Source organism: Symphodus melops (genome assembly GCF_947650265.1).
Source record: "Symphodus melops genome assembly, chromosome: 19".
NCBI classification, from domain to species: domain Eukaryota; kingdom Metazoa; phylum Chordata; class Actinopteri; order Labriformes; family Labridae; genus Symphodus; species Symphodus melops.
Window position 1 is genome coordinate 5,073,900 of NC_136709.1, and position 27,319 is coordinate 5,101,218.

The 27,319-nt window shown below is 40.2% G+C and overlaps 4 protein-coding genes across 6 annotated transcripts; 2 read left to right on the top strand and 2 right to left on the bottom strand.

Annotated features, from left to right (window-relative positions):
* Positions 1–1,947: 1,947 nt before the first annotated feature.
* On the bottom strand, positions 1,948–5,375 carry tmem151bb (transmembrane protein 151Bb). The gene is made up of 2 exons (XM_079370215.1): positions 4,733–5,375; positions 1,948–3,443 (listed from the first exon to the last, which is right to left on the bottom strand). The coding sequence occupies exons 1-2, from the start codon at positions 4,808–4,810 to the stop codon at positions 2,046–2,048; spliced, it is 1,476 nt and encodes a 491-aa protein (XP_079226341.1). The 5' UTR covers positions 4,811–5,375; the 3' UTR covers positions 1,948–2,045.
* Positions 5,376–6,932: 1,557 nt separating this feature from the next.
* grxcr1b (glutaredoxin and cysteine rich domain containing 1 b) lies at positions 6,933–8,194 on the bottom strand (the record flags this gene model as incomplete). The annotated part of the gene is made up of 2 exons (XM_079369257.1): positions 6,933–6,950; positions 7,772–8,194. The coding sequence occupies 2 exons, from the start codon at positions 8,192–8,194 to the stop codon at positions 6,933–6,935; spliced, it is 441 nt and encodes a 146-aa protein (XP_079225383.1).
* A 931-nt stretch (positions 8,195–9,125) lies between these two features.
* On the top strand, positions 9,126–16,124 carry utp25 (UTP25 small subunit processor component). The gene is made up of 12 exons (XM_079368975.1): positions 9,126–9,330; positions 9,817–9,856; positions 9,956–10,145; positions 10,225–10,479; positions 10,631–10,719; positions 10,818–11,219; positions 12,445–12,661; positions 12,749–12,951; positions 13,576–13,758; positions 14,003–14,112; positions 15,328–15,573; positions 15,860–16,124. Exons 1-12 carry the CDS (start codon positions 9,230–9,232, stop codon positions 16,113–16,115), a joined length of 2,292 nt encoding a protein of 763 aa, XP_079225101.1. The 5' UTR covers positions 9,126–9,229; the 3' UTR covers positions 16,116–16,124.
* A 1,457-nt stretch (positions 16,125–17,581) lies between these two features.
* LOC306840262 (b(0,+)-type amino acid transporter 1) lies at positions 17,582–27,068 on the top strand (the record flags this gene model as incomplete). Of its 3 annotated transcripts, none has more annotated exons than XM_079369433.1 (6): positions 17,582–18,308; positions 23,540–23,673; positions 25,127–25,256; positions 25,574–25,698; positions 25,806–25,893; positions 26,102–27,068. In XM_079369433.1, the coding sequence occupies 6 exons, from the start codon at positions 17,610–17,612 to the stop codon at positions 26,330–26,332; spliced, it is 1,407 nt and encodes a 468-aa protein (XP_079225559.1). In that variant the 3' UTR covers positions 26,333–27,068. The 3 variants fall into 3 exon arrangements, with proteins under 3 accessions (XP_079225559.1, XP_079225558.1, XP_079225557.1); XM_079369432.1 differs by lacking the exon at positions 17,582–18,308 and adding an exon at positions 20,495–21,063; XM_079369431.1 differs by lacking the exon at positions 17,582–18,308 and adding an exon at positions 21,585–22,301.
* Between the last annotated feature and the right edge of the window lie 251 nt (positions 27,069–27,319).

Here is a 27,319-nt window from a genome sequence, read left to right on the forward strand (position 1 = left end):
ATCATACCTCACCAATAAAGCTGATTCTGATATGATTTTGATTTTATACAAGTTCAAAATAATTTCTGCTATTTGTCTTCATTCTCAAAATGTGGATTAACAATGTAAAAAATGAATCCCTCCTCTCATTTTCCCCCGAACGCCAAGCCCTAATACTCTTTTATATGTGTTAGTCAATCAACATCAAAAAGTCATGTTTCTCTCTGGAGTTAATACATAGCACCAACAGACGACTCCTTTGTAAAAGCAGCAACAAAAGCCTCAATAAAAGACCAGTCCAGAAGTGATAAAGACAGATCTACTGTATACTGACTAAGGGTGCAAAGTCTTAAATGATAATATATAAGATGTTTTTACCGTAGACTGTATATTAGAAGTTTGCGAAGACTTAACCTTATTCTCTTTAAAAGAAAGCAAGAGGCAACCCCACCGTATATAAAAGAATTCAAATTGTAAGTAAACCAAGCAGCAACATCTGGTGTTCAAACATGAAACCAATGTGGGAGTGCAAAAAGTTGAATTTCCTCAGTTGTCAAATTAAGGCTGCCTGCCAAAGCCCCAGAAGTCACAAACTCACCCTTTAAAAAACAAATTTGGTCTGTACAGCTTATGTTTTTTATTGGCATACACTGTACGAGGGTGATTCTTTCTGTAACGCCTCCATTTTGATTTCATGAAGGTTAAGGTTTATTCATATTAATGGATGTGCCAGATGTGACCGACAGCCTGGTGCATTGTAGCTGTTTATTAGCCGGCTTAAGGCCTGCCACAGATATGCCTCTTTGCTCGTTACTAGTTTGACTGAAAGTTAGTTTGAGATAACATTTCCAATATGGCAACCACCATCGATGGGCTTTAAAAGTGTGCTTCAAAAACTAGTGGGTGACGCCACTGACACTACATCCGTGTTTTACACAGTCTATGATGAAAACAGTTGATTTATTACTGTAGCAAACCTTTTTCTAATAAACTTACGGATCCAATCTGTAGATTCAAGTCCTCTTGACATTAAAGCAGGATTCCCTTACAGCTTCTCTCAAAAAGCAAACAATGACTGACAGGTCACTACCACAACACTTGTCAACCAGTTGGATATAAAGCAACATTGGTAAATAAAGTTGTTTCCTGTGTTTAAAAACACAAGAAAGGAATAATGTCCAAAACGTGGCTTAAAAAAGGCAACCCAAAGTCTGTGGGTGACATCAAGGCAACTAAACCCACTTCCATTAAAACCCAAACCAAATGTAAAAGTATCCCTGTAGTCTGCAGGTGTCAAAAGGCTTATTTGAAAACATTTACTGAGGTTGAACTATATGAGGCATGTGGATAAAAGATGTATGTACATGAGAAATAATTTACAATGCTTCAAATTAGCAAAGAAAATGATTGGAGTAATCAGTTGAGAGAACATCCATCAGTGAAATTGTCTCTTTTTGACAGGAGGTTTGGTTGCTGTATTGACTGAAGTATCTTTGTGATATGTTTCGTTCGAGACGACTGTTTTACTTTCACAGTTACAGTATTGCTGTCATTAAAAGATTGAACGTATCCACCTAACCTTTCTGATGATGATCACAAACAGCTCTGACTTTGTTTCACTGCTCAGCTCTAACCTGTTTGTGTTGCTGACATTTCACTGAAGGAATGAGATGATTAAACCTGCCTGTCTTGTCCGTGGCCTCAGAAAGGTCTTTTGAGGTAACTGCAGCTTCAGTTTCACTCTCATCTATATGGTGCTTATGAGCTCTTGGCAATGTACATTGTAACAGTCTATGTCTGCTTGGTTCTAATTGCAAGCAAGGCAGATGCATTTTGTCTGTGTGTGTATCCAAACAGCTTCACATGTTTCTGTTGCTTTCGTTACAGTTCACCAATCCACTGTTATTGCTTTGGTGATTCACACGTTCAGACTACAGACATGTTTCAGACAACACAGCCCAAATACGTGTATCTCACATTAAGACTCATTTACACACTCTGCTTCTGATGTGCAAATTGTTTTTATGCTACAGAAATGCCACTGTGCTGTGTCAGTGACTGCATAGTCATAAGGAAGTCTCCACACAGGAGCCATTTCGGTGGAATGATCTGTGGTTGTGGCAATTCTCACTGCAATGCACAATGAGCACCGGGTAGCAAAGTGCATCCTCATATTCTGGAGGCTCCTCGTCATCTGTGGTGAGTCGCTCTGAGAGGCAGCGGGTGTTTTCACTGGGACTTTCCTGGTCATCCAAGCTGCCGCTCCTCCAGAAGAAGCTGCGCTGGGAGCCGTAGCGGCGCGCCAAGGAGAAGCGACTGCCGCTGAAGGGGATACGGGAGCTGGCACCAGTGCAGATGCTGAGGGCGCTCCTGGAGAACACTGAGGAACAGCTGATGGCTCTGTGGCAGCGCTCACAATTCTGACGTATCCCGCTGAAACTGGACGGGCACTGAGCCAGATCCATGAGGCCAGCCTCTGAGTAACTGGGCACCAGCTGCTGGTTGGACCGTATGTGCCATTCCAGTTCTGTGCTGTCAATGGTGTTAACACGAGGGATACGCCGCCAATATGGCCGATCTTCACATGGTGTCACAGGGAGGTAATCGTGCCCAAAGAGTTTCTCGACACGATAGTGGACGTATGCAGTGTGATACTCTGTGAAGACTCGGAGAGGCCAGGAGAAAGTGAGAAATGAGGCAAACCAGAAGACATAGTGAGACAGATACCAGGGGTGGCGCTCTGGGTCAGACATCACTATGACATACTCCTTCAGGTCGATATTCTTCAGGTGCATGCCCTCCCTGGCTTCCATGTAGTCATCCAGGCCCTCATTATCAGTGAAGAACCTCGCTCGTTGTGTAAGGTAGGAATTCTCTGACTCTACATTGGCGAAACTGAAGCACTTGGTGAAGCGCATCTTAGTGAGTGCAGACTTCTCCAAGCCCAGCAGATGCTTGGAAACATCTTTCACACCACAATGACTGTAGTCAAATTCAGCTTCTGCCACATGAGTGTTGACACGTTCATGGTAAACCTGGGTACTTGTGTAAGCGTCTCCGTTGCGGTAGCGTGTGACTTGTCGTGTTCTGCGAACATAGTGATAGCTGATGGCCTTCCACCAGATGCAGGGTTTGGCTTGCTGCATTCTTTGGATGCGCTCGTAGATGCCCTCCACATCAACTTTGTGCTGCAGCTCATTCTTCACATGACAGTGCCAGCACTCTACCAGATAAACCAAGTAGAGCATCCCCAGTAGGGCCAGAGGGATGTAGATATAGCCGTCAGAGCAGGGGCTGTCATGGTACATCATGGATTTCCTGTCAAAGGTGAAGCGGGTCACCTTGGTGACATGACACCAAACCATAGCTCCCATGCAGCCATACATGAGAACAGACAGCAGCAGGCATTTCCAAAAACTCTCCCGGCACAGTGACTTGCTCAGAGACTGCTTCAGGGGTTTTTGCTGTGGAGTCCAAAAAAAACATTAGTCATAAAAAAAGTAATTGAATTCTAACTTATTTTAAGCATTATTCTGTGTGTTGCAGTATACGTCACTCTCCGTAAAACAGCTTACATATTGCCATAGAAACTGTATATTAAACTCTCATAACACAGAGGGCATATTATGAAAAATTCCCTTTGACAGTGTTTTCGAACATATATTTGGGTAACCTGAGTATTTACTGATCACACAGAATTTGATATAAATCCATCCAGTTCTTTGTTTGTGGTCTGCATCAGTCTTACCACACAAACAAAATTGCTCCATTTAAATTGTTTTCAACTTGTGACGTCACAAGTTGGATTGTGTAAAAAAAAAAAAAACCTTCCCCTCTCCTGTTTTCTCCACCCATTTGCCCCCACCTCCAGCCTAGAACAAAACTTGTGTGAACCATTGTTTATTTTAATTAAAATTAATTTTCACTATAGAGGAATGATGTCAACTGGAAAAACTCAGGAGAGGATCATTGTACTGTATTTAAAGAGACACACACCAAAACAGAGCATTCTGAGAGACCTTGTTTATACAGGGTCACAAACCTCCTCTGGTGCTTAGCACAGAAGTTTTATTTCACCCACAGGGGACTGTTTGAAAAGGTGGAAAAGGGGAATAATAAGTCCTCTTTAAAACTGCTGTTTACTTTCTTCTATATCTATGTTTCTTATAATGTACAAAAAATGCAGATAAATTCCTTGTGTGTATTCCTACCTATGAATAAATAAAACTGGTCTTTTGTGATTGTGAATAATCACAGCAGCTGCACCGACTTTAACAAGATTTGGACTCGAGTGTAATGAGCAGGTCAGGCAGCTATATCAGTAATAGCCTTACATTAGATACTCCCTTTGGTTCCCAGACTATCGATGTGCAAGCAGAGGATAGCAAGTTAGTTTTTTCAGCTCTGTGGAAAATGGCATTTTTTTGTAGTTGTCTGTTGGAGGGATATTTAAAACAGATCAAATCAGAGTTGCTGGGTGAAGCTGGTTAAAGATACTAATACTGCCAATCATGTGTCCAACAATTTCTAATCTGAAATTGTGAATGCAGGCTGCAAGATTGTTATTGTTATATCGATGTGAAGCTGGAACCAGGGAGTTCTTCAGTAAATCCCTGGAAAATAATATTACCTGCAGTGTGTCAGATTCTGCTCACTGTGCACATGGGTCAATAGGAGCCCTGCGCCAAGATCCAACAAACGCATCAGTACACAAAATGTATTCACTCCTGTGAAAGATGTTAGGGAACAGTACCTCCTCTCTGGTATCCTCCTCCAAAACGGTGGTCGTACTGCTTTCACTCGCTGTCGCAGCCGATGCTGGAGGGGACATGGTTGCCAGGGTAGCTATTGATGATAATGACAGGGCGTGGAGTGGGAAGAGGAAGATATTTCACTACCTTCCTCTGCAGGGTCCCTCAAGCAAGACGAGCAACTTGCCAGGCATGCATTACATCTGTTCTCGTTTAGAGTCCCTCCACCCTGAGATAAAACCGAGAAGAGTCGACGGAGGCATGTTGATCGCCGCAGCTCAAATTAAAGGGATGTTTCCGGTGGCTGAAAAAAAAATAAATACGGGTGGGTGTCTATTGGGAAGCCCGCATCCTACCGTGTGTTGTAGCAGTCAGTGCCGCAGTATGATGGTAGATTATTAGTTGGTAGCCTACTCATAACAAAAAGAGCATGCCCTGCCCCTCTGAGCGCGCTGTGTTTGGATGTGTGTGTGCGGGAGGAGACAGCACCGTGAACAGTGAGAGGTGAGCTGGTAGCCTATGAGCTCGCTTTCCACCGTGCTGACTGAGGCAGGTGCACGGTGAGATGGAGATGCATAAAATCTGTTAAAGGGAAAGTCCTCTCCAAAACTCACCAGTAAGGTGTTTAGTGTCAGTGAAAACCTTAATCCACAATAACAGACTGTTTTTTTGCCAAAATAACAACTCTAAGATTGTTTTTTTTCTCCCATGCTGCACATTTGACAAACCTTAAGATAACACTATGATATAGTCAGTGTTAGTCCTATAATTGTACACTTAGTTTACAAATGTTAGTCTAATTACTGCTTAATGAATACTTAAGTAATGTATGACTTTTCCAAATGCATAAAATATAATTGTTCCGTGTTGCTTACCATTAGCTAAGGATGATGTCACTGTGATTTAATTCAAAGAATTTAATTGAGCATAACACAAAGATACTTGATTTGTAGTTGCTTTACTCTCTTTTTAAGTTAAAAAAAACATATTTCAATGAATGCGTTTTTTATGTATGATCTTTTTTTGTTAAATTTGTTATTATTCAGGAATTTAAACTTTTTCTAAGTTTTTTTTTATTGTTTTCATTATTTGTGACAAAATGGTAAATAAATCTCAGTGAAAAATAATGACAATGAATGGAGGGGGAAAGACCTGCAAAATGTGTAACCAGATCAAAGAGAACCTGCAGATCCAGCAGTGTGATAAGGAAAGCTGGTTGCTATAAAGTGACCATGAAGTGGGAAAAAACTTGGGGTTGGAGGCCTTGCCTAAAGGACACATCCCCTCCGTTCCCCCATTTTCTCCACCCATGAACTTTAACCACAGCTTAGAGCAAAACATTTTGCTCAGGTCTGCCATTTTAATTCTCCCTACAGAGGGAGAGTTTTCCAGGTAGACATCACGTCTACCTGGAAAACTCAGGGGGGCTCATTGCATTTAAAGAGAGGCACACACCAAAACGGACCATTCTGTGAGTGCAGGTTTCAGTGTTTGTGAAACCTTTAAAGGTAATATAACTGTATAAATAAGCAGGGGGCAGTTGTTTCATTGAAATATCAAATATTCTTAAAGCAATGAGAGGAAGAGTTTTTAATCCTTATAATACAAAATAAAGTTCATTTACTGTTTATGAATGGAACAATGGAATATGAAACACACCACATCCACAACATCATTAAAAATACTGAAAAAAATATTCATGTTTTACAGAATTCACTTTAATGCAATGAACCACAGTCCATCAAATATCAAAATCATATGAAATTCAGGGCACATGTATACAATGTCTAAAAAAATGTAAGATCATAATCAATAACTTCTGTAAAGTCTTAGAAGGTCCAGTAAAGCAACTTTCGTAGTTTGTTTCTGTAATCCTTCAATAAAAGTGTGTGATAAAGAAATATTAAAATGAGGATTTTCTTTTAACCAGATATAATTGTTAGGCTATATAAATGAAATAAGGAGGTTTGGACCAAATACAACATCTTCAGTATAAGTGAAATTGCTTCTTCCAAACTGTTCATTCTTTTTCCCATGGTCTCCTTTTCTGATGCCGAAGGGAACCCTTCAAGGAAAAGAGAACAAACTTTTTTGAGTGACTGGAGAGGAGGAAATAAGAAGAACACTGACTATACTTTAAAGTTACAGGCTCAAGGTAAAATGTGAAATTTACACCATTAATTCAAAATCATGTGCAATACGTCACTTTACCTCCAACTCCTGCAGATAGGAGAATTTTTACCTTCAAACAGCTATGGTCTTATTTCAATAGTAGTTCGCATGTTTTAAGGTTTTTGAGGATAATTTTGGAAACACTTTAACTCTGAAGGTCACTTCATCCTTTTTTGCAGGAATTGCAGATGTGCCATTTTTTTCCCACTACAGAGGAGGGATGTTTACCATGAAAACTCAGGGGACGCTCATTGCATTTAAAGAGACACACACCAAAACGGAGCGTTCTGATAGAGCTGGTTTCTACAGGGTCACAAACCTCCTCGAGGGCTTGATTCGTGTTATATTTTGACCAAAGCACAGAGGTTTCATTCAGACCACAGGGCACTGTTTGAGAAGGTGGATCATTAAGACAGCATTATTGAATTTCCCTTGGGATCAATAAAGTATCTGTCTGTCTGTCTGTCTGTCTGTCTGTCTGTCTGTCTGTCTGTCTGTCTGTCTGTCTGTCTGTCTGTCTGTCTATCTATCTATCTATCTACTGTATCTATCATCTATCTTATGACAATTATGTATTTACTCCACTTCAAAGTCTGGTCATTTATTTTCCTGTATACAATGGAGATTTATTTAGCAAAGTTATAAGAGCTGTTTAATGCATGCTATCAAACGATCCTCAAGAAAATGTTTGCAGCTTGAAGCAGCTGACGGTTTCTTCCCACTTGGTCTACATTTTTGTATAAATCCAATTGTACTGAACTGGCAGCAGAGTTGGTTTATTTCTTGTATAGAAAGGTAGAAAAAGATGAAGACAAAAGGAGAATTGAAAAAACTAAAACTGCAACTTGATGTTGACATTCTGTACTTACGGAGTACATGTTGGAGAGGTTGTTGAAGAGAACTTGGCCTGCGCTCACTTTGTTCCTCACTCCTCGTATGGTCCCATTCTTGCTGCATATATTGATCCGCTTGTTGCTGAAGAGCATCTCTCTCTTGGCACTGGCGTAAAGAAGCAGGTCATCGGGTTCAGAGCCGTTCTCCTCCTGTGCAGATCCCACCACCACCAGACCATTCAGGTGGCTGTTGGCCTCACTGGTGGGTAGTGAGCTCCCCTGCTCTGTCTCTGGGCTGCTGGTATTGTCAGAGTCCACTGAGTCCGACACTGAGCTGCTCCAGAGTGATTCATCCTTGAACACCTCCGTTAGGACTCGGCCGCTGTTGGCAGATGCTACCCTGAACCGAACAGTTTTTCCAGCCTTTTCTTTCTCCTGTTTCACCTTTGGCCTCTCCATTGATACAAAAAATGTCTCACATGTTTGCCATTAAAATAGCCCAACAGGCTGTTTCAGTCTAAACCATAGTAGTGTGTAACCATCAATCAATAATATCCCCATTGACGGCTACAAAATGAGCTGAAAATACCCAGAGTACAAAAACTAGACACCAATATGGTGAATAATACATGAGCTTTTGCCATGGTAACAGCTAAAACAGGCAAACAGTAAAATGATATTACCATGTTAAATTATTGATCGAGGTTTAACAGCAGACAGACCTGTGCCTGGTCATTAAAAGAGTCAGAATGCTGCAAGCAATTACCAATAATGACTCAAAAGGAGTATACAGAAGACCTTTTGTTCACAACATTAACCCTTTCTCTCCTGACAAAAGGAAAAACAAGTTATCAAAAACTCCACAACCTGCTGTAAAAATCACATGTATGATTTATTGCTAAACTGACACCTTCTCATACAGCATAATGGGATAACTGAGAGAGAAAATAATATTAGAAGTTCATCATGTTAATGACTTTATATTTCGAAATATTTATTGAAGTAATATTAATTATAGGCAGCAATTCTGTTGTTTAATTCCTTTCAATGCAAATTAAAATAGAATAATACATTTATATCCTTCTTTTAATGTTATACTTGCTAATGTAAAGGTAATTATATTTACTTATACCACAAAAAATTGACTTTTATTGTACAAGTTTAACCATTTAAAGGGTTTCTCTCACTCAAGATCAATAATTGCAGGTTGTTGGAACATTTCTAGCATAACATATGCAGCTGCTAAGAATTGAAATATTTCATTTAAATAAACAATCTTTGAATTATCTATCTCTTCTGTTTTCACCACAAGACGTCTCTTTTAGATTGCGTTGAATTGAAATGGCCCTTCCACAATTCCTCTGTCTGAGCTCCAGCCGGAACAGCACGCCTGTAGTTCCACTCCGGACCTGTAGGCGGCGATACGTGTCCTATTGATTCACAACCAGCGCAGAAGAAGCTGGAGAAACACCACATGTGCAGCACAGCGTCAACATGGGTAAAAGAAGACAGAATAAGCAACTATTTACAAGTTTATCCAAGAAACAGAAAAAACATTTGAAGGAGTTTGGAGAGGAGCATCCTTTCCATGATGTGTAAGCTGCACAGCACAATCCGGCCTGTCATAAAGCATATTTAAGATACTTTATATATGTTTGTTAGCCAACTAGCTACGTTTCATTCAGAAAACTGAGCTAGTTGTCAGGTAAAGTGCCAACTATAGATACGTTTATTTGTAAGATGACGAAATTGTTTAAATGAACCCGATATATCGTGATCGTTAAATCATACCAGAGCCGCGTTTTTACTCTCGGATATAATCATTTTTCAAAATGTAGTTTGTCCATTAAAAGTGTATTTCACAACAACCCAAAAGTTCATTGCAGTAGCTTTAAGATACATTAAATGAATTAAGAAATCCCTTAAGGCGGCTTGTAGGAATTGATTTCTGGACCACATGCAGGACGAGGCACAAATAGAGAAATTAGACCTTTACTTTTGTTTATTTTTCTGTGTCCTTAAATATGCATGCTGTCCAAATTGCATAGCTAAGTACATGTTTGTTCTTGTGTTTTTCTCAGAGTCAGTGAGGGTCCTGAAAGAACTGAAATAATTAAACTGGTGAGTAGTACTACACAAAGACTGTGTGGATCATCCAGTCAATGTTTGACTCTGGACTGTTTTTCTATATTATGAATTAACTCTTCCATGTTGGGACAGCCTGCAAGTCCAGAACACTCTGACGTTGAGCCTGATGAGCTGGAGGAAGACGAGGAGGAAGAACCAGAGCAGAAAACCGCCTATCAGAAACTTCTCTCAACGCTGGTCAAATCCACCAGCAATGAGCAGAGTGACGAGGAGAGCAGTGACGATGAGGAAGAGGAAGGAGAAGAAGAGCTTCTGGAGGAAGGTGAGCTTTTTATGTCCAGCATATTGAGTAAAAGTTCAAATGAAGCCTTCACAGTTTGACTTAATGCTGCTTTCTATAGAAGGGGACAGTGATGAAGTTGGTGATGAGAGTGAGGATGGCGAAGAAGATGACGCCGGAGAGGAAGAACCAGAGGATGCAGGTACGGCTCTGACTGAAGTAGATGGAGAGGAGATGGTGGAGACAGAGGAGGCAGGAGGTGAAGAATTTGAAGACAAGGAGAATGAATCCCAGTTTTGTCTGGAGACCAACTTCATTGAAGAAGACGGAGGAGAAGAAGATACGAAAACAAATGCAGAGCAAGAAGACAATGAAGGTAACAAACGAGTAAAGAAGTATCTGGAAATATTTTAGAGATGCTCTATGTGTTACCTGGATTCTTTTTTCAAAGTAAGCAAGTATTTTGTTCAGCTCAGGAAATTCAGAAATAAAGATAGATTAAGGGGTGTTTGTTTTTCTGTACACAGATATGTTTTCACATCATTTGAAAACAGAACTAGATGAAGAGGACGTGAAGAGGATAACATCTGGCAGCAAGGAAAAGACTCATATCACGGTATGACTTTCACTTTTTGGAACAATCGACAAACTTTTATCATTAAGAAAGAGATGTGATCAGAGTTCATGTACGTCACTGTCTTTCCCCATATTTAGTGGCCAAAGTTGGGTTCATTACTCTGCACCAATCCGCTGGAGAAGTTTGGATCGATCGGTCACCAGAAAGACACAAATCTTCCCCTTTTCCACAAGCTTCTGGAGTCGAACTGGAAGAACTTGAACCAGAGCTCAGACCCCAAAGGAGAGGTCAGCTCCCTGCAGCTTGAGCTGTTGGCTCTCATGGGCTCCTACAAGGACCTCTACTACCCAGAGACCTGTCCTCTGAGCCAGGGCTCTCAGGTCCGCAATGCATACTGCCTCCACGTGCTTAACCATGTGCTGAAAGCCAACTCTCAGGTCCTGGCTCATAATGCACAGCAGAGAGAGCAGAAAACTCAGACTAAAGCTGGAGCTGAGCCTCAGGATGAACCCAGAGACCAAGGACTGACCAGGCCCAAGGTAAACTTACAGATGTTTATGGATTGGACCGAATATCGGATAAGGCGATGTGTCCTTGTACTGACTCGTGTGATAATTATCGAAGTGGTGGTGCTACCTATGAATACTTTGTTTGAGAGAAGAAAAAGCCCACTGTGAACATGTTTTCTTGCCAAACTTATTCCGCCTATAACGACTTCATGACTCCCAGTGGGGGCGCTTAGGACATGAATGAGGATAATGTGAATAGAAGTAAATTGAAGAACACATAGATTCATCCCAAAATTAACCTTCTGGGAATTTTAATTTATTGCGTTAATCAGATATCATGATATGCCATTACTTCCTTGTCTTTTAATATATGAGTGATTGCTGTGTCGTGTTATTTTCGTTATCGTCATTGTAGTTCCTGGAGTTATCCTGCAGGTTCCTACTTTCATATCATCATCATGAGCATTTTTCCCTCAAATACTTATTAATCCCACGAGGGGACGTTTGGTTTCACACTCTGTTTAACACACATAGGCCAAAATAAACACACATGCATAAACATGGACATGGATTAATGGAAAGGTGTCAGAGTGAGGGGGCTGCCCACATTGAGCGCTTCAGAGTAGTTTTTTGGGGGTTTGGTGCCTTGCTCAAAGGCAACTTGGCAGTTCTCAGGAAGTGGACTGGCACCTCTCCAGCTACCGGCCAATTTCCAGACTTGGTTCGTGCTGGGACTTTAACTGGCACGGCGAGCTACTGCCGCCCCATGAAATAGATACATACTAAGTCTCGTACAAGTTTTCTTTCAGTTGGCAGATGGAGGCCTCGAACTGACAGACTTCAATTTCTTATCAATATAAATGGACAGCAGTCTGCCAGTTCTCAGGCTTGATCTCAAAATCAACACTTCTTTACACTGGCCCTGTCTCTTAGAGGCGTAGCTGAGTGTGCATTTGTGTTCCAGCTGAGGATTGTGAAGTTTGAGATTTCAGTGAAACTGTTTTATCATTAGAATGTCTAAAAAATCTCGGATGGTGAGTGTAATAAACCACATTTCACTTTCAGCATATAATCATCAAGCTGTATATGTCTGAATAATCTGAAAGTCATTCTTGTGGAGTTGAAGCACCATCTTTTCACTAAGGCAGCCAGTATCCTAATCCTCCAAGAGTTTTTATTCAGCTCACCAATAAAACCACATATTCATGTCTTAACTGCCCAGCATCTCTCTCGTTGGCCTTCATTGCCTTTTTAGGTCTTGATTCTGATTCCGTTCCGAGGTGGAGCTCTGAGAGTTGTCCAGACACTCATCAGCCTGCTGGAGACGAAAAGTAAAAAAATCGTGGTTAACAACAAGAAGAGGTTCAAAGAAGAGTTTGGAGAAGAGGAAGACGATAAGCCGTCCAATTTGCAGAGACCAGACGATTACCGCGCCATTTTCTCCGGCAACGTGGACGACCACTTCAGGATAGGTACATCTGAAATATATATATATATAAAAACTATTTACGATTCAATTTTTCTTTCTGAGGCCTTGACTTGTTTTGTTTCCACAACAGGTGTCTCCATTGTGAGGAGCAGCATACGTCTCTACTCCCCATTTTATTCATCAGACATCATCATCGCGTCTCCTCTGGGCCTCCGCACAGTGCTCGGAGCAGAAGGAGAAAGTAAGAGAGATTTTGATTTTCTCTCCTCCATCGAGCTGCTGGTGGTGGACCAGGCGGATGTCTTCCTCATGCAGAACTGGGAACATGTCTTGGTAAGAAGAACGCACAACATAAAAAGCGTGTGGTAGCGTTTCCTCAGCGGCGTTACTGCTGGGAGAGGATGTGGCGCCATCTGCTGTTGAAGGAATGTGGGACGCTTTGATGTCAATTCATATTTGGTCCGGGTAAATGTTACCTGAAAATGTGGTTATGCTAAGGGTTTATAGAGCCAGTTTTAAAGTTCTGAATTGAAACCTCCACTCTGATGCTAAAGGGTCTGCTATAAGGCCAGCGTTTCTTTGTTCATAGACCTTTTTAAAACATGGCAGTGCACCATGGTGAACTTGATGTGCTCCAATGCTGCAGACCAAAAGGTTCTCTGAGGAGATTTAATTTCAAACGCGTTTGTTGCTCCTTCTTTAAAAACTTCAGCACATGTAGAGTTCCAAGTCATGAAACATTGATCAGTAGAGGTTCATTGAAGAAGAAGTTAAAATCTCACCTCCAGTTCCCACAGAAAAATGTATATCTGAGGTCACCTGACATCCTTCCTAAGGGTTAGGGTTGGTGCATTGCTCCCTCTGCCACACATGGTAATCGGACTTGAGATGTTTCATCGTATTTTCATGAAGAGAAACCGTTTTTTAGCTTTAAAGTTGACGTTACCACCTCTACAGCACGTGATCAAGCACATGAACCTGCAGCCGCTGGACTCCCATGGAGTGGACTTCTCCAGAGTGAGGATGTGGAACCTGAACAACTGGGCCAGACACTATCGGCAGACTCTGGTGTTCAGCTCCATCCAGGACCCCCAGATCAACAACATCCTCACAAAGCAGTGTGCCAACTACAGAGGACAGGTGCTTAACTGTTTACATTTGAACATTTGAACTGTGTCACTTCAAAGAGAAATGATCCCATGGCCTGAGGTCATCTCATAGTGTTGCGGTATCAGTCTGTTTACTGAATTCAGCATTATTCTCAAAGCCCTGCTAGCTACTCTGTCCTTCTGACTTTTTAAGTGCAAGTGTGTACATTTTCTTTGTATTTTTTTAATTTACATTGTTTTTTAAAAATTGAATTCACGTTTTGGTTTCCCCCTAGATTGCCACGAAGAACATGCCAAAAACCGGCTCGATCAGCCTGGTGCTGGTTCAGCTGCCTCATGTGTTTCAGATGTTCCCCTCTGACAGCTTCATGGACCACGATGCTCGGTAAGGGTTGTCTTTTCTTTTGTTACTTGGAATGCGTTGCCATAGATTCAGTAAATCATGAGTATTACATTTTCTTGGGTAATAAAGAGCATGAGCAGAAGCACAGGTACATGACATAAATAATCGCTAATAATAACAATCTAATGGAGAAATCCAAAGTGTTGTGACTGTATCTGGCCCAAACAATACAAAACAAGCTACAAAATCAATAATGTTGCAATCAAGTTCTCTGTGTGGTTCTTTATTATGCAGACTCTGAGACCAGTCTTCAAGCCATGCATGTGTCGTATTATGAATTCATGACAATTGACAAGAAGTAAGCGTGCACATGCCCGGTTGAGCCTGAAACATTATGAGTGCAGGTCACGTGGGGAATAAGGAGGGGGCATATCAGTACAGAGCAACTGGGCCTTCTGTGACTGTGTCCTTATACAATATATAATATTCTGATCTGGGATGACATTCAGCCTCCTTCGACTCCCCTTAAAAACTTTTATTTTGGGTGTCAACTAAAGTTGTCATCATTATTGACACTTTAAAATACTGCACAGTGTGCGTTCATTTAATAATTGATAGTCACAAAAGTACTGCACTGTTTAAATCTGCACAAAAGCACTGGCACCTTTTTTGGCGTTTATGCAAATTACAGTGTTTTACCTAAAGTTTTGTCTTTTTTTATTTATTTTTATTATTATTTTTACATTTTATTGAGATTTTTAACACAACACAAAACTCCCCTCCCCAACAACTAGACAGTATAGCAAAACAGAAAGAAATAGCATGCAAATCTGTGACCTTGTAATGCTAAACGTTTGGTCATTTATAAAAAAGAAAAGACCAAATATTAGCTGTGCAAGGAATTCTATTTAGTCACTTTAAAATCTGATACTTTGTCAAGCTGAGCACATTCTTTGCCTGTATATATCTTCATATCTTTCAAGGCAATGCTTCAGATATGATGCATCATTTTTAATTCTCTGGAAGAAGGTCACATCTGTACCTCTTAATGTTGTTGGTTGTTTTTTCCCAGTGAGACTATTTTTGTTGTTGTTGTTGTAAATAGCACATGGGTTTCATATCCTCCTCTGTTTCATTTATTGAACTTTTGTCTAGATTTTAAGAAACGGGTCACAATGTATTGTGCAGCTCAAGAGATCTTGACAAACATGGTTGGTTGTTGAACCATTTTTCTTGTCTGTCTCCCTGCACCTGTAGGTTTCAGTTCTTTTTAGATACAGTGCTGCCTCAGTACAGGGACTCAGTAATGTCCCACACTCTCATCTACATCCCGTCTTACTTCGACTACGTCCGTTTACGCAACTACATGAAGAAGGAGGAGATCAACTTTACCAGCATCTGCGAGTATTCCAGCAAGTCAGAGGTATCCCGAGCGAGACACTTCTTCCAGAAAGGAGACAAACAGTTCCTGCTCTTCACTGAACGCTTCCACTTCTACAAGAGGTCAGTTCTTTAAAAAAAAAAAAAAAAAAAAGCATTACGCTTAATTTAAAAAAAAGTTCCGGAAAACAGGCAATTTTATTAGATGTGCTTCTTTGAAGCCCAAAATGTTTATTTTGAAGCACTTTGTAACTCCTGCCAACTGAATTGTACCGGAGTAAAATCCTTTATAGTCCATCCATCATTTACACTTCAAAATGTGTGAAACATAAGACCACGTTTTTTTCTGTTTGTAACTCCTTTGATTATGAGCCGTGCATAAATCCTGATCTCTTACTGCTCTGTATAGGTATGCCATTAAAGGGATCCAGAACCTGATATTTTATGGATTGCCCTCCTACCCCCACTTCTACAGCGAGGTGTGCAACATGCTTGCAACAGGTGAACAGGGGGAGAGCGCCAGCTGGACCTGCACCGCACTCTACTCCCGCTACGATGCCCAAAAGTTAGCCGCCATCACCGGAGCTCAGAGAGCCGGACAGATGCTGCACTCTAACAAGCCTGTTCACCTCTTTATTACAGGGGGCGAGGAAAAAGCCTCCTGATGAACATTTCTCAAAATGAAAGAGTCCCAGTGCGAGACTTTTCTATCGGATTGAGTGTCAGGAACGACGATGAATATAGTTGTTATATTTAATATCCCTGCTATGATACTGACTTCACATCTTTGAGTGCATACTTGTTATACATTCGAACTGTATGCATCTTGAAAAAGAAGCTCTCTGTCATATTAAGACAGTCGTTCTCACATACACGAGGACAGAGACGTGCTTGATTGGCTGTAAATGGAGACCAGAAACTTCAAGCCACAAAGTGCGATCATAAAAAAACATTGTTTTGATAAGTTGTGCTTGATAACTAATGAGATGTTGTCTTATCTCTGCTTTCTATTTCATTTACCGTACATTATCCCTGTTGTTGGATATGATTCATAGTTGTATCTATGCTTTTTTGAAAAGTGCAAAAAAGTTCCTCAAGATCTAAAATAATGTTGAATTTATTTATTTTTATTTTTGTATCTTGGCCAAACAAATGAGATTTTAAAATGTAGGATGATGGGTTTTTTTCTATTGCTTGAGCAATTTCAAACCAATCTAATACAAAGAATTTTACCTGATGATCTTTACTTTAGATGAACTTGTTATGGAAAGATAACACAAACGCACACAGAAAAAAAACGTGTATATATAAATGTGCTTCATGAAAGTTAAGTCAAATGTATTTCTACGGCACCTTTCAGCTACAAGGAAATTCAAAGCGCATCACAAATCAAACGCATCAAGACAAAGGAAGAGAAACTTTGCAGATGGCAGCCTCTGCCATCAGTGTGTGAATGCAGTGTAAAAGCGCTTTGAGTGCGCGGAAGACTAGAATAGCACTATACAAGCTCAAAACAATTTACTATAATACAGTTGAAAAGCACTATACAGCCGTCCAAAACAGCAGTAATGCTGAAGACAAACTACTGGTATCCTCACTCAAAGGAGAACAACACTGAATGGCCACCAGATTGTATTGTTATAGGACCACCTTTATGCAGTCTCTGCTGTACCTAAGAGCTTTTTGTACCATCAGAGTACTGTCAATGGAACTATACACGGAGAAGTATTTAAAATGCCATTCAGGTGGACACAAAGTCCATCAATGATGCAGTTCATCTTATGGCATAGTAGCAATGAAGTCTCCATGAATACCACACATTGTCACATACAGACTTACAACACAGAATAACAAAGATGCTAAAGCAGGAGAGGAGAGTGAGAGGATCTGTGAGGTCCAGCTTACTCAGGTGGACTGCACCTCTGAACTTCTTTTAAAGTAACAGAGCCAGTGTGATACGGCTAACCCTTATGGTTTCCCAATCCTTCTAAAAAGATAAGGGACATGGTAAAACGGGCTTATAAAAACTGTCTTATGTGAGCCAACCACATAATTATTAACTCCTTGGGTTGCTACAGAGTGACTTTGGCCGCAGAATTGTATTGTTTTCTCTGCTGGAAAAGGTGTTTGACAGCAAACACTCTGTATCTGCTGTGATTATGGAGGACGAGAAGCAGAAGCTCAGCCTGAAGAGGGAAGTGGGGCTCATGGGAGCGGTTTCCCTCATTGCAGGAACGATGATTGGATCTGGGATCTTCATGACCCCGCAGACTGTGCTGTACACCATCGGCAGCCCCGGAGCCAGCCTTGTGGTTTGGGCAGCCTGTGGTTTACTGGTGATAATGATTTCCTTCTGCTACGCTGAGCTGGGCACGGCCATTAGAGAGTCTGGGGGGGAGTATATCTACATCCTCAGGACTTCTGGTCCAGTCATCGCCTTTATGTTGATCTTCAGCTCCGTCCTATTTGTGAGACCTGCCGGTGTTGCTAGCGTGGCACTGGGTTTTGCTCAGTATGTCGTGGCCCCTTTCTATCCAGACTGCCCACCTCCAGTACTCATTGTAAAGTGTGTGGCTGCTGCTGCAATTTTGGTGCTAGCCATGGTCAACTGTCTCAATGTACGCCTTTCCATGTCACTCCAAGTGTTTTTTCTGGTGGCCAAGGTTCTGTCCCTGGCTGTCATCATAGTGGGAGGTGTGGTGATGCTTATCAGAGGTCACACTGGCACCTTCGAAGACTCGTTTGAAAACACCAATGTTGGCATCAATCCAATTGGTATTGCTTTCTACCAGGGACTCTGGTCCTATGATGGCTGGAACAACCTCAATTATGTCACAGAAGAGCTGAAACGTCCAGAGGTAGGTAAAAGGGCATGTGGGGATTCAGTCGAAAGTGTTATTGCACCAAAAGAGTTATTGAGTAACCAAGAAGACATATAAGTAACGCTGGCCATGACATTGTCCACTGGGCCACCATACTAAAACAATAAAGTAATACATTTTCAGAGTTCAAAGGCAGGGATGTTGAGCGGAAAGGATTCATGTTTATAGCAATCAGATAACAATTCAAATCATCACAACACTCAAACAGGAAAGATAATTTGATTACTGTTCAAACTTTTAAAACTACTATCAACATGTTATAAAGCAGGCTATTGGTCATACAATGGCAAACAGTAAGGGGGAGACTCCCCTCTCTCCTCCCAATAATTCACTGTTACTTGCTAATGTCCAGTTAAGCATTAAGATGGACCAAAAATATTTTTAAAAGGGTGAAAGGTATATATTTTGTTTTGAAGTGATCAACCAATGTTTAAGATTAGCTTTGTTATGGAGAAATGCAAAGAAAAATAAAAATGTATAATCAGAAAAAAAATCAAAAGAAGCATTCAGCATTGACAACCAAACTTGTGAAACGATGGAAACAAAAAATGATGTTAAGATGGTTTCATCATACCAGATGTCCCATTCTCAATACATCATTTATCGCCAATTGGCTGCTTCTCTACACAGGATTGATCAAATCATGGTTTATCCTCTACTTTAACATTACTAGTCCTTTGAATGGATTTCAAACATTTGAAGGATCATTTGGAAGTATCAACTCACTCATAGCTTCTTGTGTCTGCAACTAAAAAATCCCATTTTGTTCAATGTCCTTAAGAGGAAGTGTACAAAAAATAGGTATCAGGGCTGAGTGGTACATTTTACTGCCACTGTAAACCGAACATGGTGGTTACAAAGCCGTTGTCAAGGCACCTACTATTGATGCAACAATAACAACAAACCAGATCAATGAACCTTATTTTTTCTCAGAGGTTCAACTAAGATCTGTCCTTAAATGGTTAACTAGGTGCAAGGTTTACTGGTTTCAGGCCAAACAATGTTGTGTCGGACACGTTGTCTTTGCTGGGGTTAATAATAAAAGAAGAACGATTATGGGGTCACGCGATCATTAGGTGATAAGATCATAACTCACTTTAAGCAAACCCAAGAAAGTCTTTGCAAAGGTACAACTTGTTCATGAAATGTTTTTATTCTTCTGTTCTGTTCTGCCTGAGGAAATTTATAACAGGGTGCTAGAAAAGAAAACTCCCATCAGTGATTCATTTATTGGGGGTGGACATGAGCCGATCCTAGCTGACAATGGGTGAGAGGCAAGGCGTGTGCTGGACAGGTTACCACTTTGGAGTACTGACACATAGAGGACAGACAGCTATTTACACAAAGGAGCAATTTTAAGTGACCAGTTTAATTAGATAGAAGCTCTCAGTGCAAAGGGTCTCTGGGTTTCTTGGGTTCTCTTGAGGTCCTAGAGAGAACACAAACATGCATGGAGAACTAAAGCAATTTGAACTGGGAACCAACTTGCTGGGAGACGAGTTCTAACCATCCCACCCAAACGCTGCCACAATTGCTGCCTCTTCGTGGTAATTCACCAATGGACCAGAACTTTCTTTTCGCAAGTACACTTACAAAGGATATTGGATCTATTCAGGTGATATGTCTTTTCCCTGTGGATACATCAAAGACTAGCAGTAGGATCCAAAAAATAATATATAAGAGTTTTACTGTCAGCCACAGAAAGCAACAATGAACATTTAGAATCTGTTCTTCACTGTTTTGTCGACAAACTCAGTAAATTGATTTCCAATCATGGATATATACTTGCCACTGATTTGGAAACAAACTCATCTCTACAAATATTTTCTTTTGACATTTCTCATCATGATGAGCAATGTTAACAAGCACCCATTGACACACCTTGGTTTTGCAGCTGTTGAAGGGAGATTTAGCTTCCTATTGACGACATGGCTCTAACATTACCCAACAGTTAATTGTTAATCTATAGTGAGCTCTGTGCATCTCCAGTTACCTTTGCAAATTCCTTCAAAGAAGCAGATAGCCTCAGACGATGGAGAGTGACAAACAAGGACTCAACTTGAAGAGAGAAGTGGGGATCGTTGGAGCTGTCTCATTCATCGCCGGAACCATGATGGGATCCGGGATCTTCATCTCCCCCCAGTATGTTCTAATGACTATAGGCAGTCCTGGAGCCAGCCTTATTATATGGGCCTGCTGTGGGATGATTGCCATGTTTGGAGGGCTCTGCTATGCTGAACTGGGAACAGTAATACCAGAGTCTGGAGCAGAGTTCATCTACATCCTGCGGACATCTGGGAGATTGATGGCCTTCACTTTTGTCTTCAGCTTTGTCGTTGTCATGAGACCTGCCAGTGCCACAGGAATTGCTCTGAGCTTTGCAGAATATGTGGTGGCCCCCTTTTACAATGGCTGTGCTCCTCCAACACTGGTGTTGAAGTGCGTTGCTGCAGGGAGTATCCTGGTGCTGGCCATAGTTAACTGTCTCAGTGTCCGCTTGGCCACCATCATCCAGGTGGTTTCTATGGCTGTCAAAGTGCTGACAATGGCGGTGATCATACTGGGAGGTATTGTGATGCTTATTCAGGGACACAATGAAAATTTTGATAACTCTTTCGAGGGAACAAATGCTGGTGTCAGCTCAATTGGAATTGCTTTCTATCAGGGCTTGTGGTCCTATGACGGCTGGAACACTTTGAATTATTTAACCGAAGAGCTGAAACATCCAGAAGTAAGAATTTCCCTGTTTACTTTCGATGAATGATCAAAATACAGTGATTGCTGTTTGATTGACATATATCTATATCTACAGTATCTGTAAAGACTGTGGTGTCTCAGATAATGCATATTGACTACATTTGGCAAACAATCAGGAACTGAACAAAACAAATAATCAAGATTCTATAATGTTACATCTAAAAGCAATGGAAGTATGGAACAATAGAGAAACTGCTGTCCATAAAAGAGAGCTCATGTTCAGAAAAAGTAGGGATATACAGATCACAAGTAAATATATGTTAATATGTAACGTCTTTTGTAAAGTCCTCCGTTTGCGAGATGAATAAAGGATCATCTTATCTTGTCTTTTATGGGGCAGCTTTAGTGCCTCTTGGCCAGTAACTTTTCAAAAAATATTTTATTACAGTATCTAGATTTGTATCATCTTCCTTATCTTTTCTATTCCTGGGTGCTTCCACTGTCAGGGTAAAAAACAACAGTACCTTCACATTACGCTGGTTGATCAACATTGCCATGGCAGACAAAGAACCTGAAGCCCTGAAAATCAAACGGGAAATAGGGTTGATTGGCGGTGTATCGCTTGTTTCAGGAACTATGATTGGATCTGGAATATTCATGTCACCACAGTTTGTACTGGGCTATGTGGGAAGCCCTGGTGCGAGTCTGGTGATCTGGGCTCTTGCAGGAGTTGTAGTAATGACTGCAGCCCTGTGTTACACTGAGCTTGGGACAATCATTTCTGAATCTGGTGGGGACTTTATCTACATACTGAGGATCTATGGTCCATGTCCTGCTTTCTTTGCTGCAATCACTTTCATCCTGGTTGTGAGACCGTTCAGCATTGCCGCTATTGCAATAAGCATTGCAGAGTATGTCACTGCACCTTTTTATACAGATTGCCTTCCTCCTCAGATGGTTGTAAAGAGTGCTGCAGCTGTGGCTATTCTGGTTGTTGCCTTTGTAAACATCTTAAATGTTCGTCTCGCCATCAGAATCCAAGTGGTCTTCTTGGTGGCCAAGGTGCTAGCGTTGACATTTATTGTAATTGGAGGCATAGTGAAGACCATACAGAACAATGATGTCATTGTGGAAAATTTAAAAGTTGAAAATGCATTTAAAGGCACTCAGTACTCTTTGAGCACTTTAGGAATGGCTTTTTATCAAGGACTATGGTCTTATGCTGGCTGGTACAACCTGAACTATGTCACTGAGGAGCTCAAAAGACCAGAGGTGAGACTGTGAGAAGCTGGATTTTTCACATTTGTCTACAAAAGATTTTTATGCCAGAAAAATGTATTTCCTCTCATGGCCTGACATGTTAATCTCCAACCGGGAGGATTAAAGCTATTGTGATTTCTTTGCTAAATGTTGGGTTTTTAATGTAAATAATCTATCACTATATTGACTGTATATGAGTTTTGAACTGAAGATGAAATGTTGAAGTGATTCTTGAACTGAGGAGTGCAAAGTAACATACACAAAGAAGATCCAAAGAAGATAAAATTGTAATTGCTGCAAGTGAGCGCTTATCTATCTGACAAAGGTGTTCCACCGCCAATGTTGTTATCATGTTTGTAGCTATAGTAGATCATAAAATTATATCAACAAGCAGCAGTTGAAAGATCACAAAAACATATATCAACAATTATAAAAAGGTTTTAACACAAAACTTCTTTGCAATGCTATGCAAGCGGAATCTTCCAGGTACTTTAGTAAAGGGGATTACATTCAAACGTTGACTGTGATTTGTAACGGGTAGTATGAGCTACTTGCTAGAAGTTGAAGAAATAATAAACTACACAAAATTTAATTTTAGACATCTTTCCAATGCTAATGTAAATACACAAATACTTTGCTTTACAATGTTGTGGTATAATTACCACCTTGTTGTGGGACTTAGACAATTCATAATAAATGTGACATAAAGTTTTCCATGATTTTTGACAGTGGTTAAACATTTTTCAAGATAGCACATACTATTTACCGCAAGTCAGAAGTGACCCTATCTTCAGATAAATGTTTTTAACATTGATGGGGGATCTAAAACATTTGTATGCAGAATATCACTGCTATAATCTATTTATGTTTTATGATTATCTATCATGTTTGTGACTGTTATAAACATACAGTACAGATATAATATACAATCACATATAATAAACAAAAACACATTTTAAGGAGAGTGTTGTGATATGAAAAACCAGGACCATTCAAATAAATTGATTATTTACTTCAAAGATCTTTAATATGTTAGACAAATTTAGAAGATGGTTGGACATTGAATTAATCATTGTCATGCTCAAGTAAGGATTGTGTTATTCAGTCCAACTTTTCTTTATTTTACTGTCCTGTAGCTGGCCTGACTCCTGTCTCAATCCGTTACACAAGGGTGACTCTATCAAATATCCATGATGCAAGTGAGTAGATACTGGTGAGAATATATAAATGATCTGCCTTTTTTGTTCCAGGTTAATCTTCCCCGGGCAGTTGTGATAGCCATTTCCTTGGTGACTGGTTTGTATCTGATGGTGAATGTGAGCTACCTGACAGTAATGACGCCTAAAGAGCTCATGTCTTCCACTGCAGTAGCAGTGACCTGGGGGTAAGACTACACCTGATGTTAACATCACAGGTTCGGGCAGAAAGATCCAAGCCTTGGTACACGGGTAGTGTGGGCGTGTGGTTTAAAAGCAGCAGCAAACCTAAATCCAAGTAGCCTTCTTACTAATTAAGCAGGATCTTATGTATATAACACAAAGAATCAAACACATTAGATTATCCAATTTGACAATGGACATTTGCTTCTGCAGTAATATGTAAAGGGTAATGCGACATCTTCAAGTACTGCATTTTTAAGATTTGAGAACAAATAGAGTCATCATTACTAACCATGTGAGCTATACTCTCACCCTTAGGAGTAATATGAACTGCAAAGCATTTTGTAACTTACTATTTAGTGGTCAAATAAAGTGAATAATGATGAGACGACAGAGATTCTGCTTATTATTTAGATTCTAAATCCAACAGATCCAACAACAAAGCTTCATCATGCTGTCTTTGACGTGCACCCTCGCTGTGTCCTATAGCCAGCCAAATGCCCATCAAAGGGTGACATAGCATGCCCACAATCCGAAGAAATATTCTAAGAAAAATGATTTTTAGTGAATCTGTCAATACAATAAAGTTGTAGTATTATGAGAACAAAGGTGGAAGAGAATCAAATCATCTGGTGCCTTCGGGTGCCTGCACTAACATGAAGTTATACTCCTGATATCATGACTTTCTTCTTAAAGTCTCAGATGTGTCCAAAACAAGCCATTAGGATTTTGACTGATATTTATTTCTTTGCTTAATGAGATGCTTAACATTCGACATCACATACAGTATTTGTATTTATCATAATTGGCTGAATTTAAACTATGCATTAAAAGACTCCTTCAAAGGGTTTGCATTAACTGTCCTTGTTGTCCACTGAAACAGAAGTGTTATTCAGTCCAACTTTTCATTATTTCAGATATATCACCCTTTTTTATTTTAAAATGACCAACCAAATAACATGACCTTGGACAGTTGATCTGGGTCTGTTATTAGTTGAGCTGCTAGCAGCAATGGCGAAAATATTAAGCTGATTAACTCCATACTCCCACTTATTTTTTCTTAATTTTTAAATTTCTAGTCTGACATTTTTTGCGACAATCAGACTTTACAAAACTCTGTCAGCAGCCAACAACAATTTGAACATCTTTTTTATATAGATAGTCAAAATGCCAAACACTTGTTAACAGACGGAGAGAGTAGGGATAATTGATTTGTTCATTTGGTAAAGTTACCCTTAAATCACATCAATAACTGAAGTACAGTAAGGGTAATTCAAAAGGCTGTACCATGCAGGTAGTAGGAGATTAAATACTTATTTTGGACTGTGAAAAGACAGTAAAACACCTTTTCAATAGGAAAGGACAAACTAATTAGACAGCCATGTGGAAGTTGATTTTGAAAAACATTGAAAATGACAATGTGGGAGTATTTGTGAGCACACCAACATTTTTCCACAGAAATAAGGTGTTAGGAAGATGGGGCTGGATTATGTCATTGGCTGCAGCACTTTCTGCTTTCGGTTCCTTGAATGGTACGTTCTTCAGCGGTGGCCGTGTGTGCTTCGTTGCTGCCAGGGAAGGACATATGGTGAGAATCTCCTTATGATTACATTGTTTCTTCAAAGACTAGCTGGTGGTCCAAAGAAAAGGCAGGTGTTCATATTAACAGATGAAGGGTCAGCCTTGAAAAGCTTGTTGGAGGAAAACACAGGGGGTATACTGTCAGTTATACAAACAATATGCATACAAACCAAATTAATGTCTTTAAACAGCAGCAGCTACATTTTGATACGATTTGATATAACTTTGGTTAGACATTGAGGGATTCTGTTAATTGAAACTTAGCAGCAACCTCTGGTGCTGAAAAAAAAGACAATGTTTAACTATACTTGGTTTTTTTTGCAGCCAGATATTCTAGCTATGGCTCATGTCCACAGACTGACTCCATCTCCAGCTCTGATCTTCACAACCATCATATCTCTCATTGTGCTGATCCCTGGAGACTTTCAAAGTATTGTCAACTTCTTCAGGTGAAAGCTGAAAGTCTGCTTTATTTGAATTTATTTATGTAATTATTTTGAATGTATTAGTTGTAAAGAAGAATGAACAATCTGTTTATATTTGCCTGACATTTCAGTTTCACTGCTTGGTTTTTCTACGGCATCACCCTGTCGGGACTTATCTATCTCAAGATTAAGAAGCCAGAGCTCCCGAGGCCATATAAGGTCGGTCACACACACATACACTCTCATAACACTATCATCAAACATTTGTCTTTTTTACTCACTCTGTGTGTGTGTGTGTGTGTGTGTGTGTGTGTGTGTGTGTGTGTGTGTGTGTGTGTGTGTGTGTGTGTGTGTGTGTGTGTGTGTGTGTGTGTGTGTGTGTGTGTGTGTGTGTGTGTGTGTGTGTCTTCTTCTCTCCTCTCCATAGGTGCCACTTATACTCCCCATACTGGTCCTCATTGCAGCAATATTCCTCGTGCTGGCCCCTATCATAGACGACCCTCAGATTGAATACCTCTATGTAGCTTTGTTTATCTTAAGTGGTGCTATATTATATGTACCACTCATCCATTACAAGCTCTGCCCAGGACTGCTTACAAAGTTAACTGTGTTCCTGCAGCTGTTTTTAGAGGTCGCCCCAGCAGAGAAAAACCTTTGATTTAGGTAGAAATATAAAAAAAACCTTTCAGTTGTATTACTTTTCAATTGCACCTCGGTTTAGTTCACTCCCATTTCTTCTATTACAGGGTACACAGTTATGACAGTGGCAGAGGGGTGCAGGTAACCATGATCTGCCTGTGAAGTGCTTCAATAAGCATTGATAAGTTTGGTTGTACATAAGGCTTTTTGCAGGGATCACATGTGAAAGGAAATGACATTTTCATCTGTGAAATCAAAAAATGTTGCAGTACATTCAAGATTTAAGATCAAATGAAAATGATATACTTGGTGAACACCTTTGAATGTTGCTCCTTGAATAGAAAGACATTCTGATTTTAGGGGAACAAGAACAAGAAGAATGACAGGACTTTCTGTCTCTACATAAGATATTGTATATAGTGGAGAAAACAAACAACAAACTCACTGACATCACAATGAGTAAAGCACTCCATGTTACACTGTAGTAACTCTTCAGGCCTTCTTCTCATATCTGAAGCCGAGGGGATCTGTCCTCATAACTTTGTGAAAAGAAGCTTTGAAATACCAGCTGTTTCAAATAAAAAGGTTCAAGTTTCAGTTCAAGAAAATAATGAAAAATAATGAAATATATTGCTTCAATAACTGTGCTTCAAGAGACTGTATCAAAGGAAATACAGAGTGTTTGCATGTTGGATTAAATTGGGATATGTTTGATTTGTTATTGATTAACAGTTCCCTCTGTGCCAAAATCACAACATGATGTGCCCGTCTCTACTTTGTGTTTAAAACAGATTTACAAACGTGAACATGCCAACACATTAAACAAAGATTGTGATTTTATGGAGAAAAAAACGTGATATTGGTGCACTTTTGATTTACTTCACCACCTTAAGTGTGTATGGTCCATAGACTGTCTAAAGCATGGCTGGAATACAAACTCAAGCCAAAAGATTTAGAGTTCGCCCTTGAAAGTGGCTGCAGGATACCTCATAAACCCGAGCTCCTC

Bases quoted from the DNA above. Each gene is read 5' to 3' on its own strand.
- tmem151bb (XM_079370215.1), bottom strand. From the start codon at position 4,810: ATGTCCCCTCCAGCATCGGCTGCGACAGCGAGTGAAAGCAGTACGACC. The intron at 3,444-4,732 runs GTACTGTTCCCT...TGGACTCCACAG, and splicing joins AGGAGGATACCAGAGAGGAG to CAAAAACCCCTGAAGCAGTC.
- utp25 (XM_079368975.1), top strand. From the start codon at position 9,230: ATGGGTAAAAGAAGACAGAATAAGCAACTATTTACAAGTTTATCCAAG. The intron at 9,857-9,955 runs GTGAGTAGTACT...ATGTTGGGACAG, and splicing joins GAACTGAAATAATTAAACTG to CCTGCAAGTCCAGAACACTC. The intron at 10,480-10,630 runs GTAACAAACGAG...TTCTGTACACAG, and splicing joins AGAGCAAGAAGACAATGAAG to ATATGTTTTCACATCATTTG.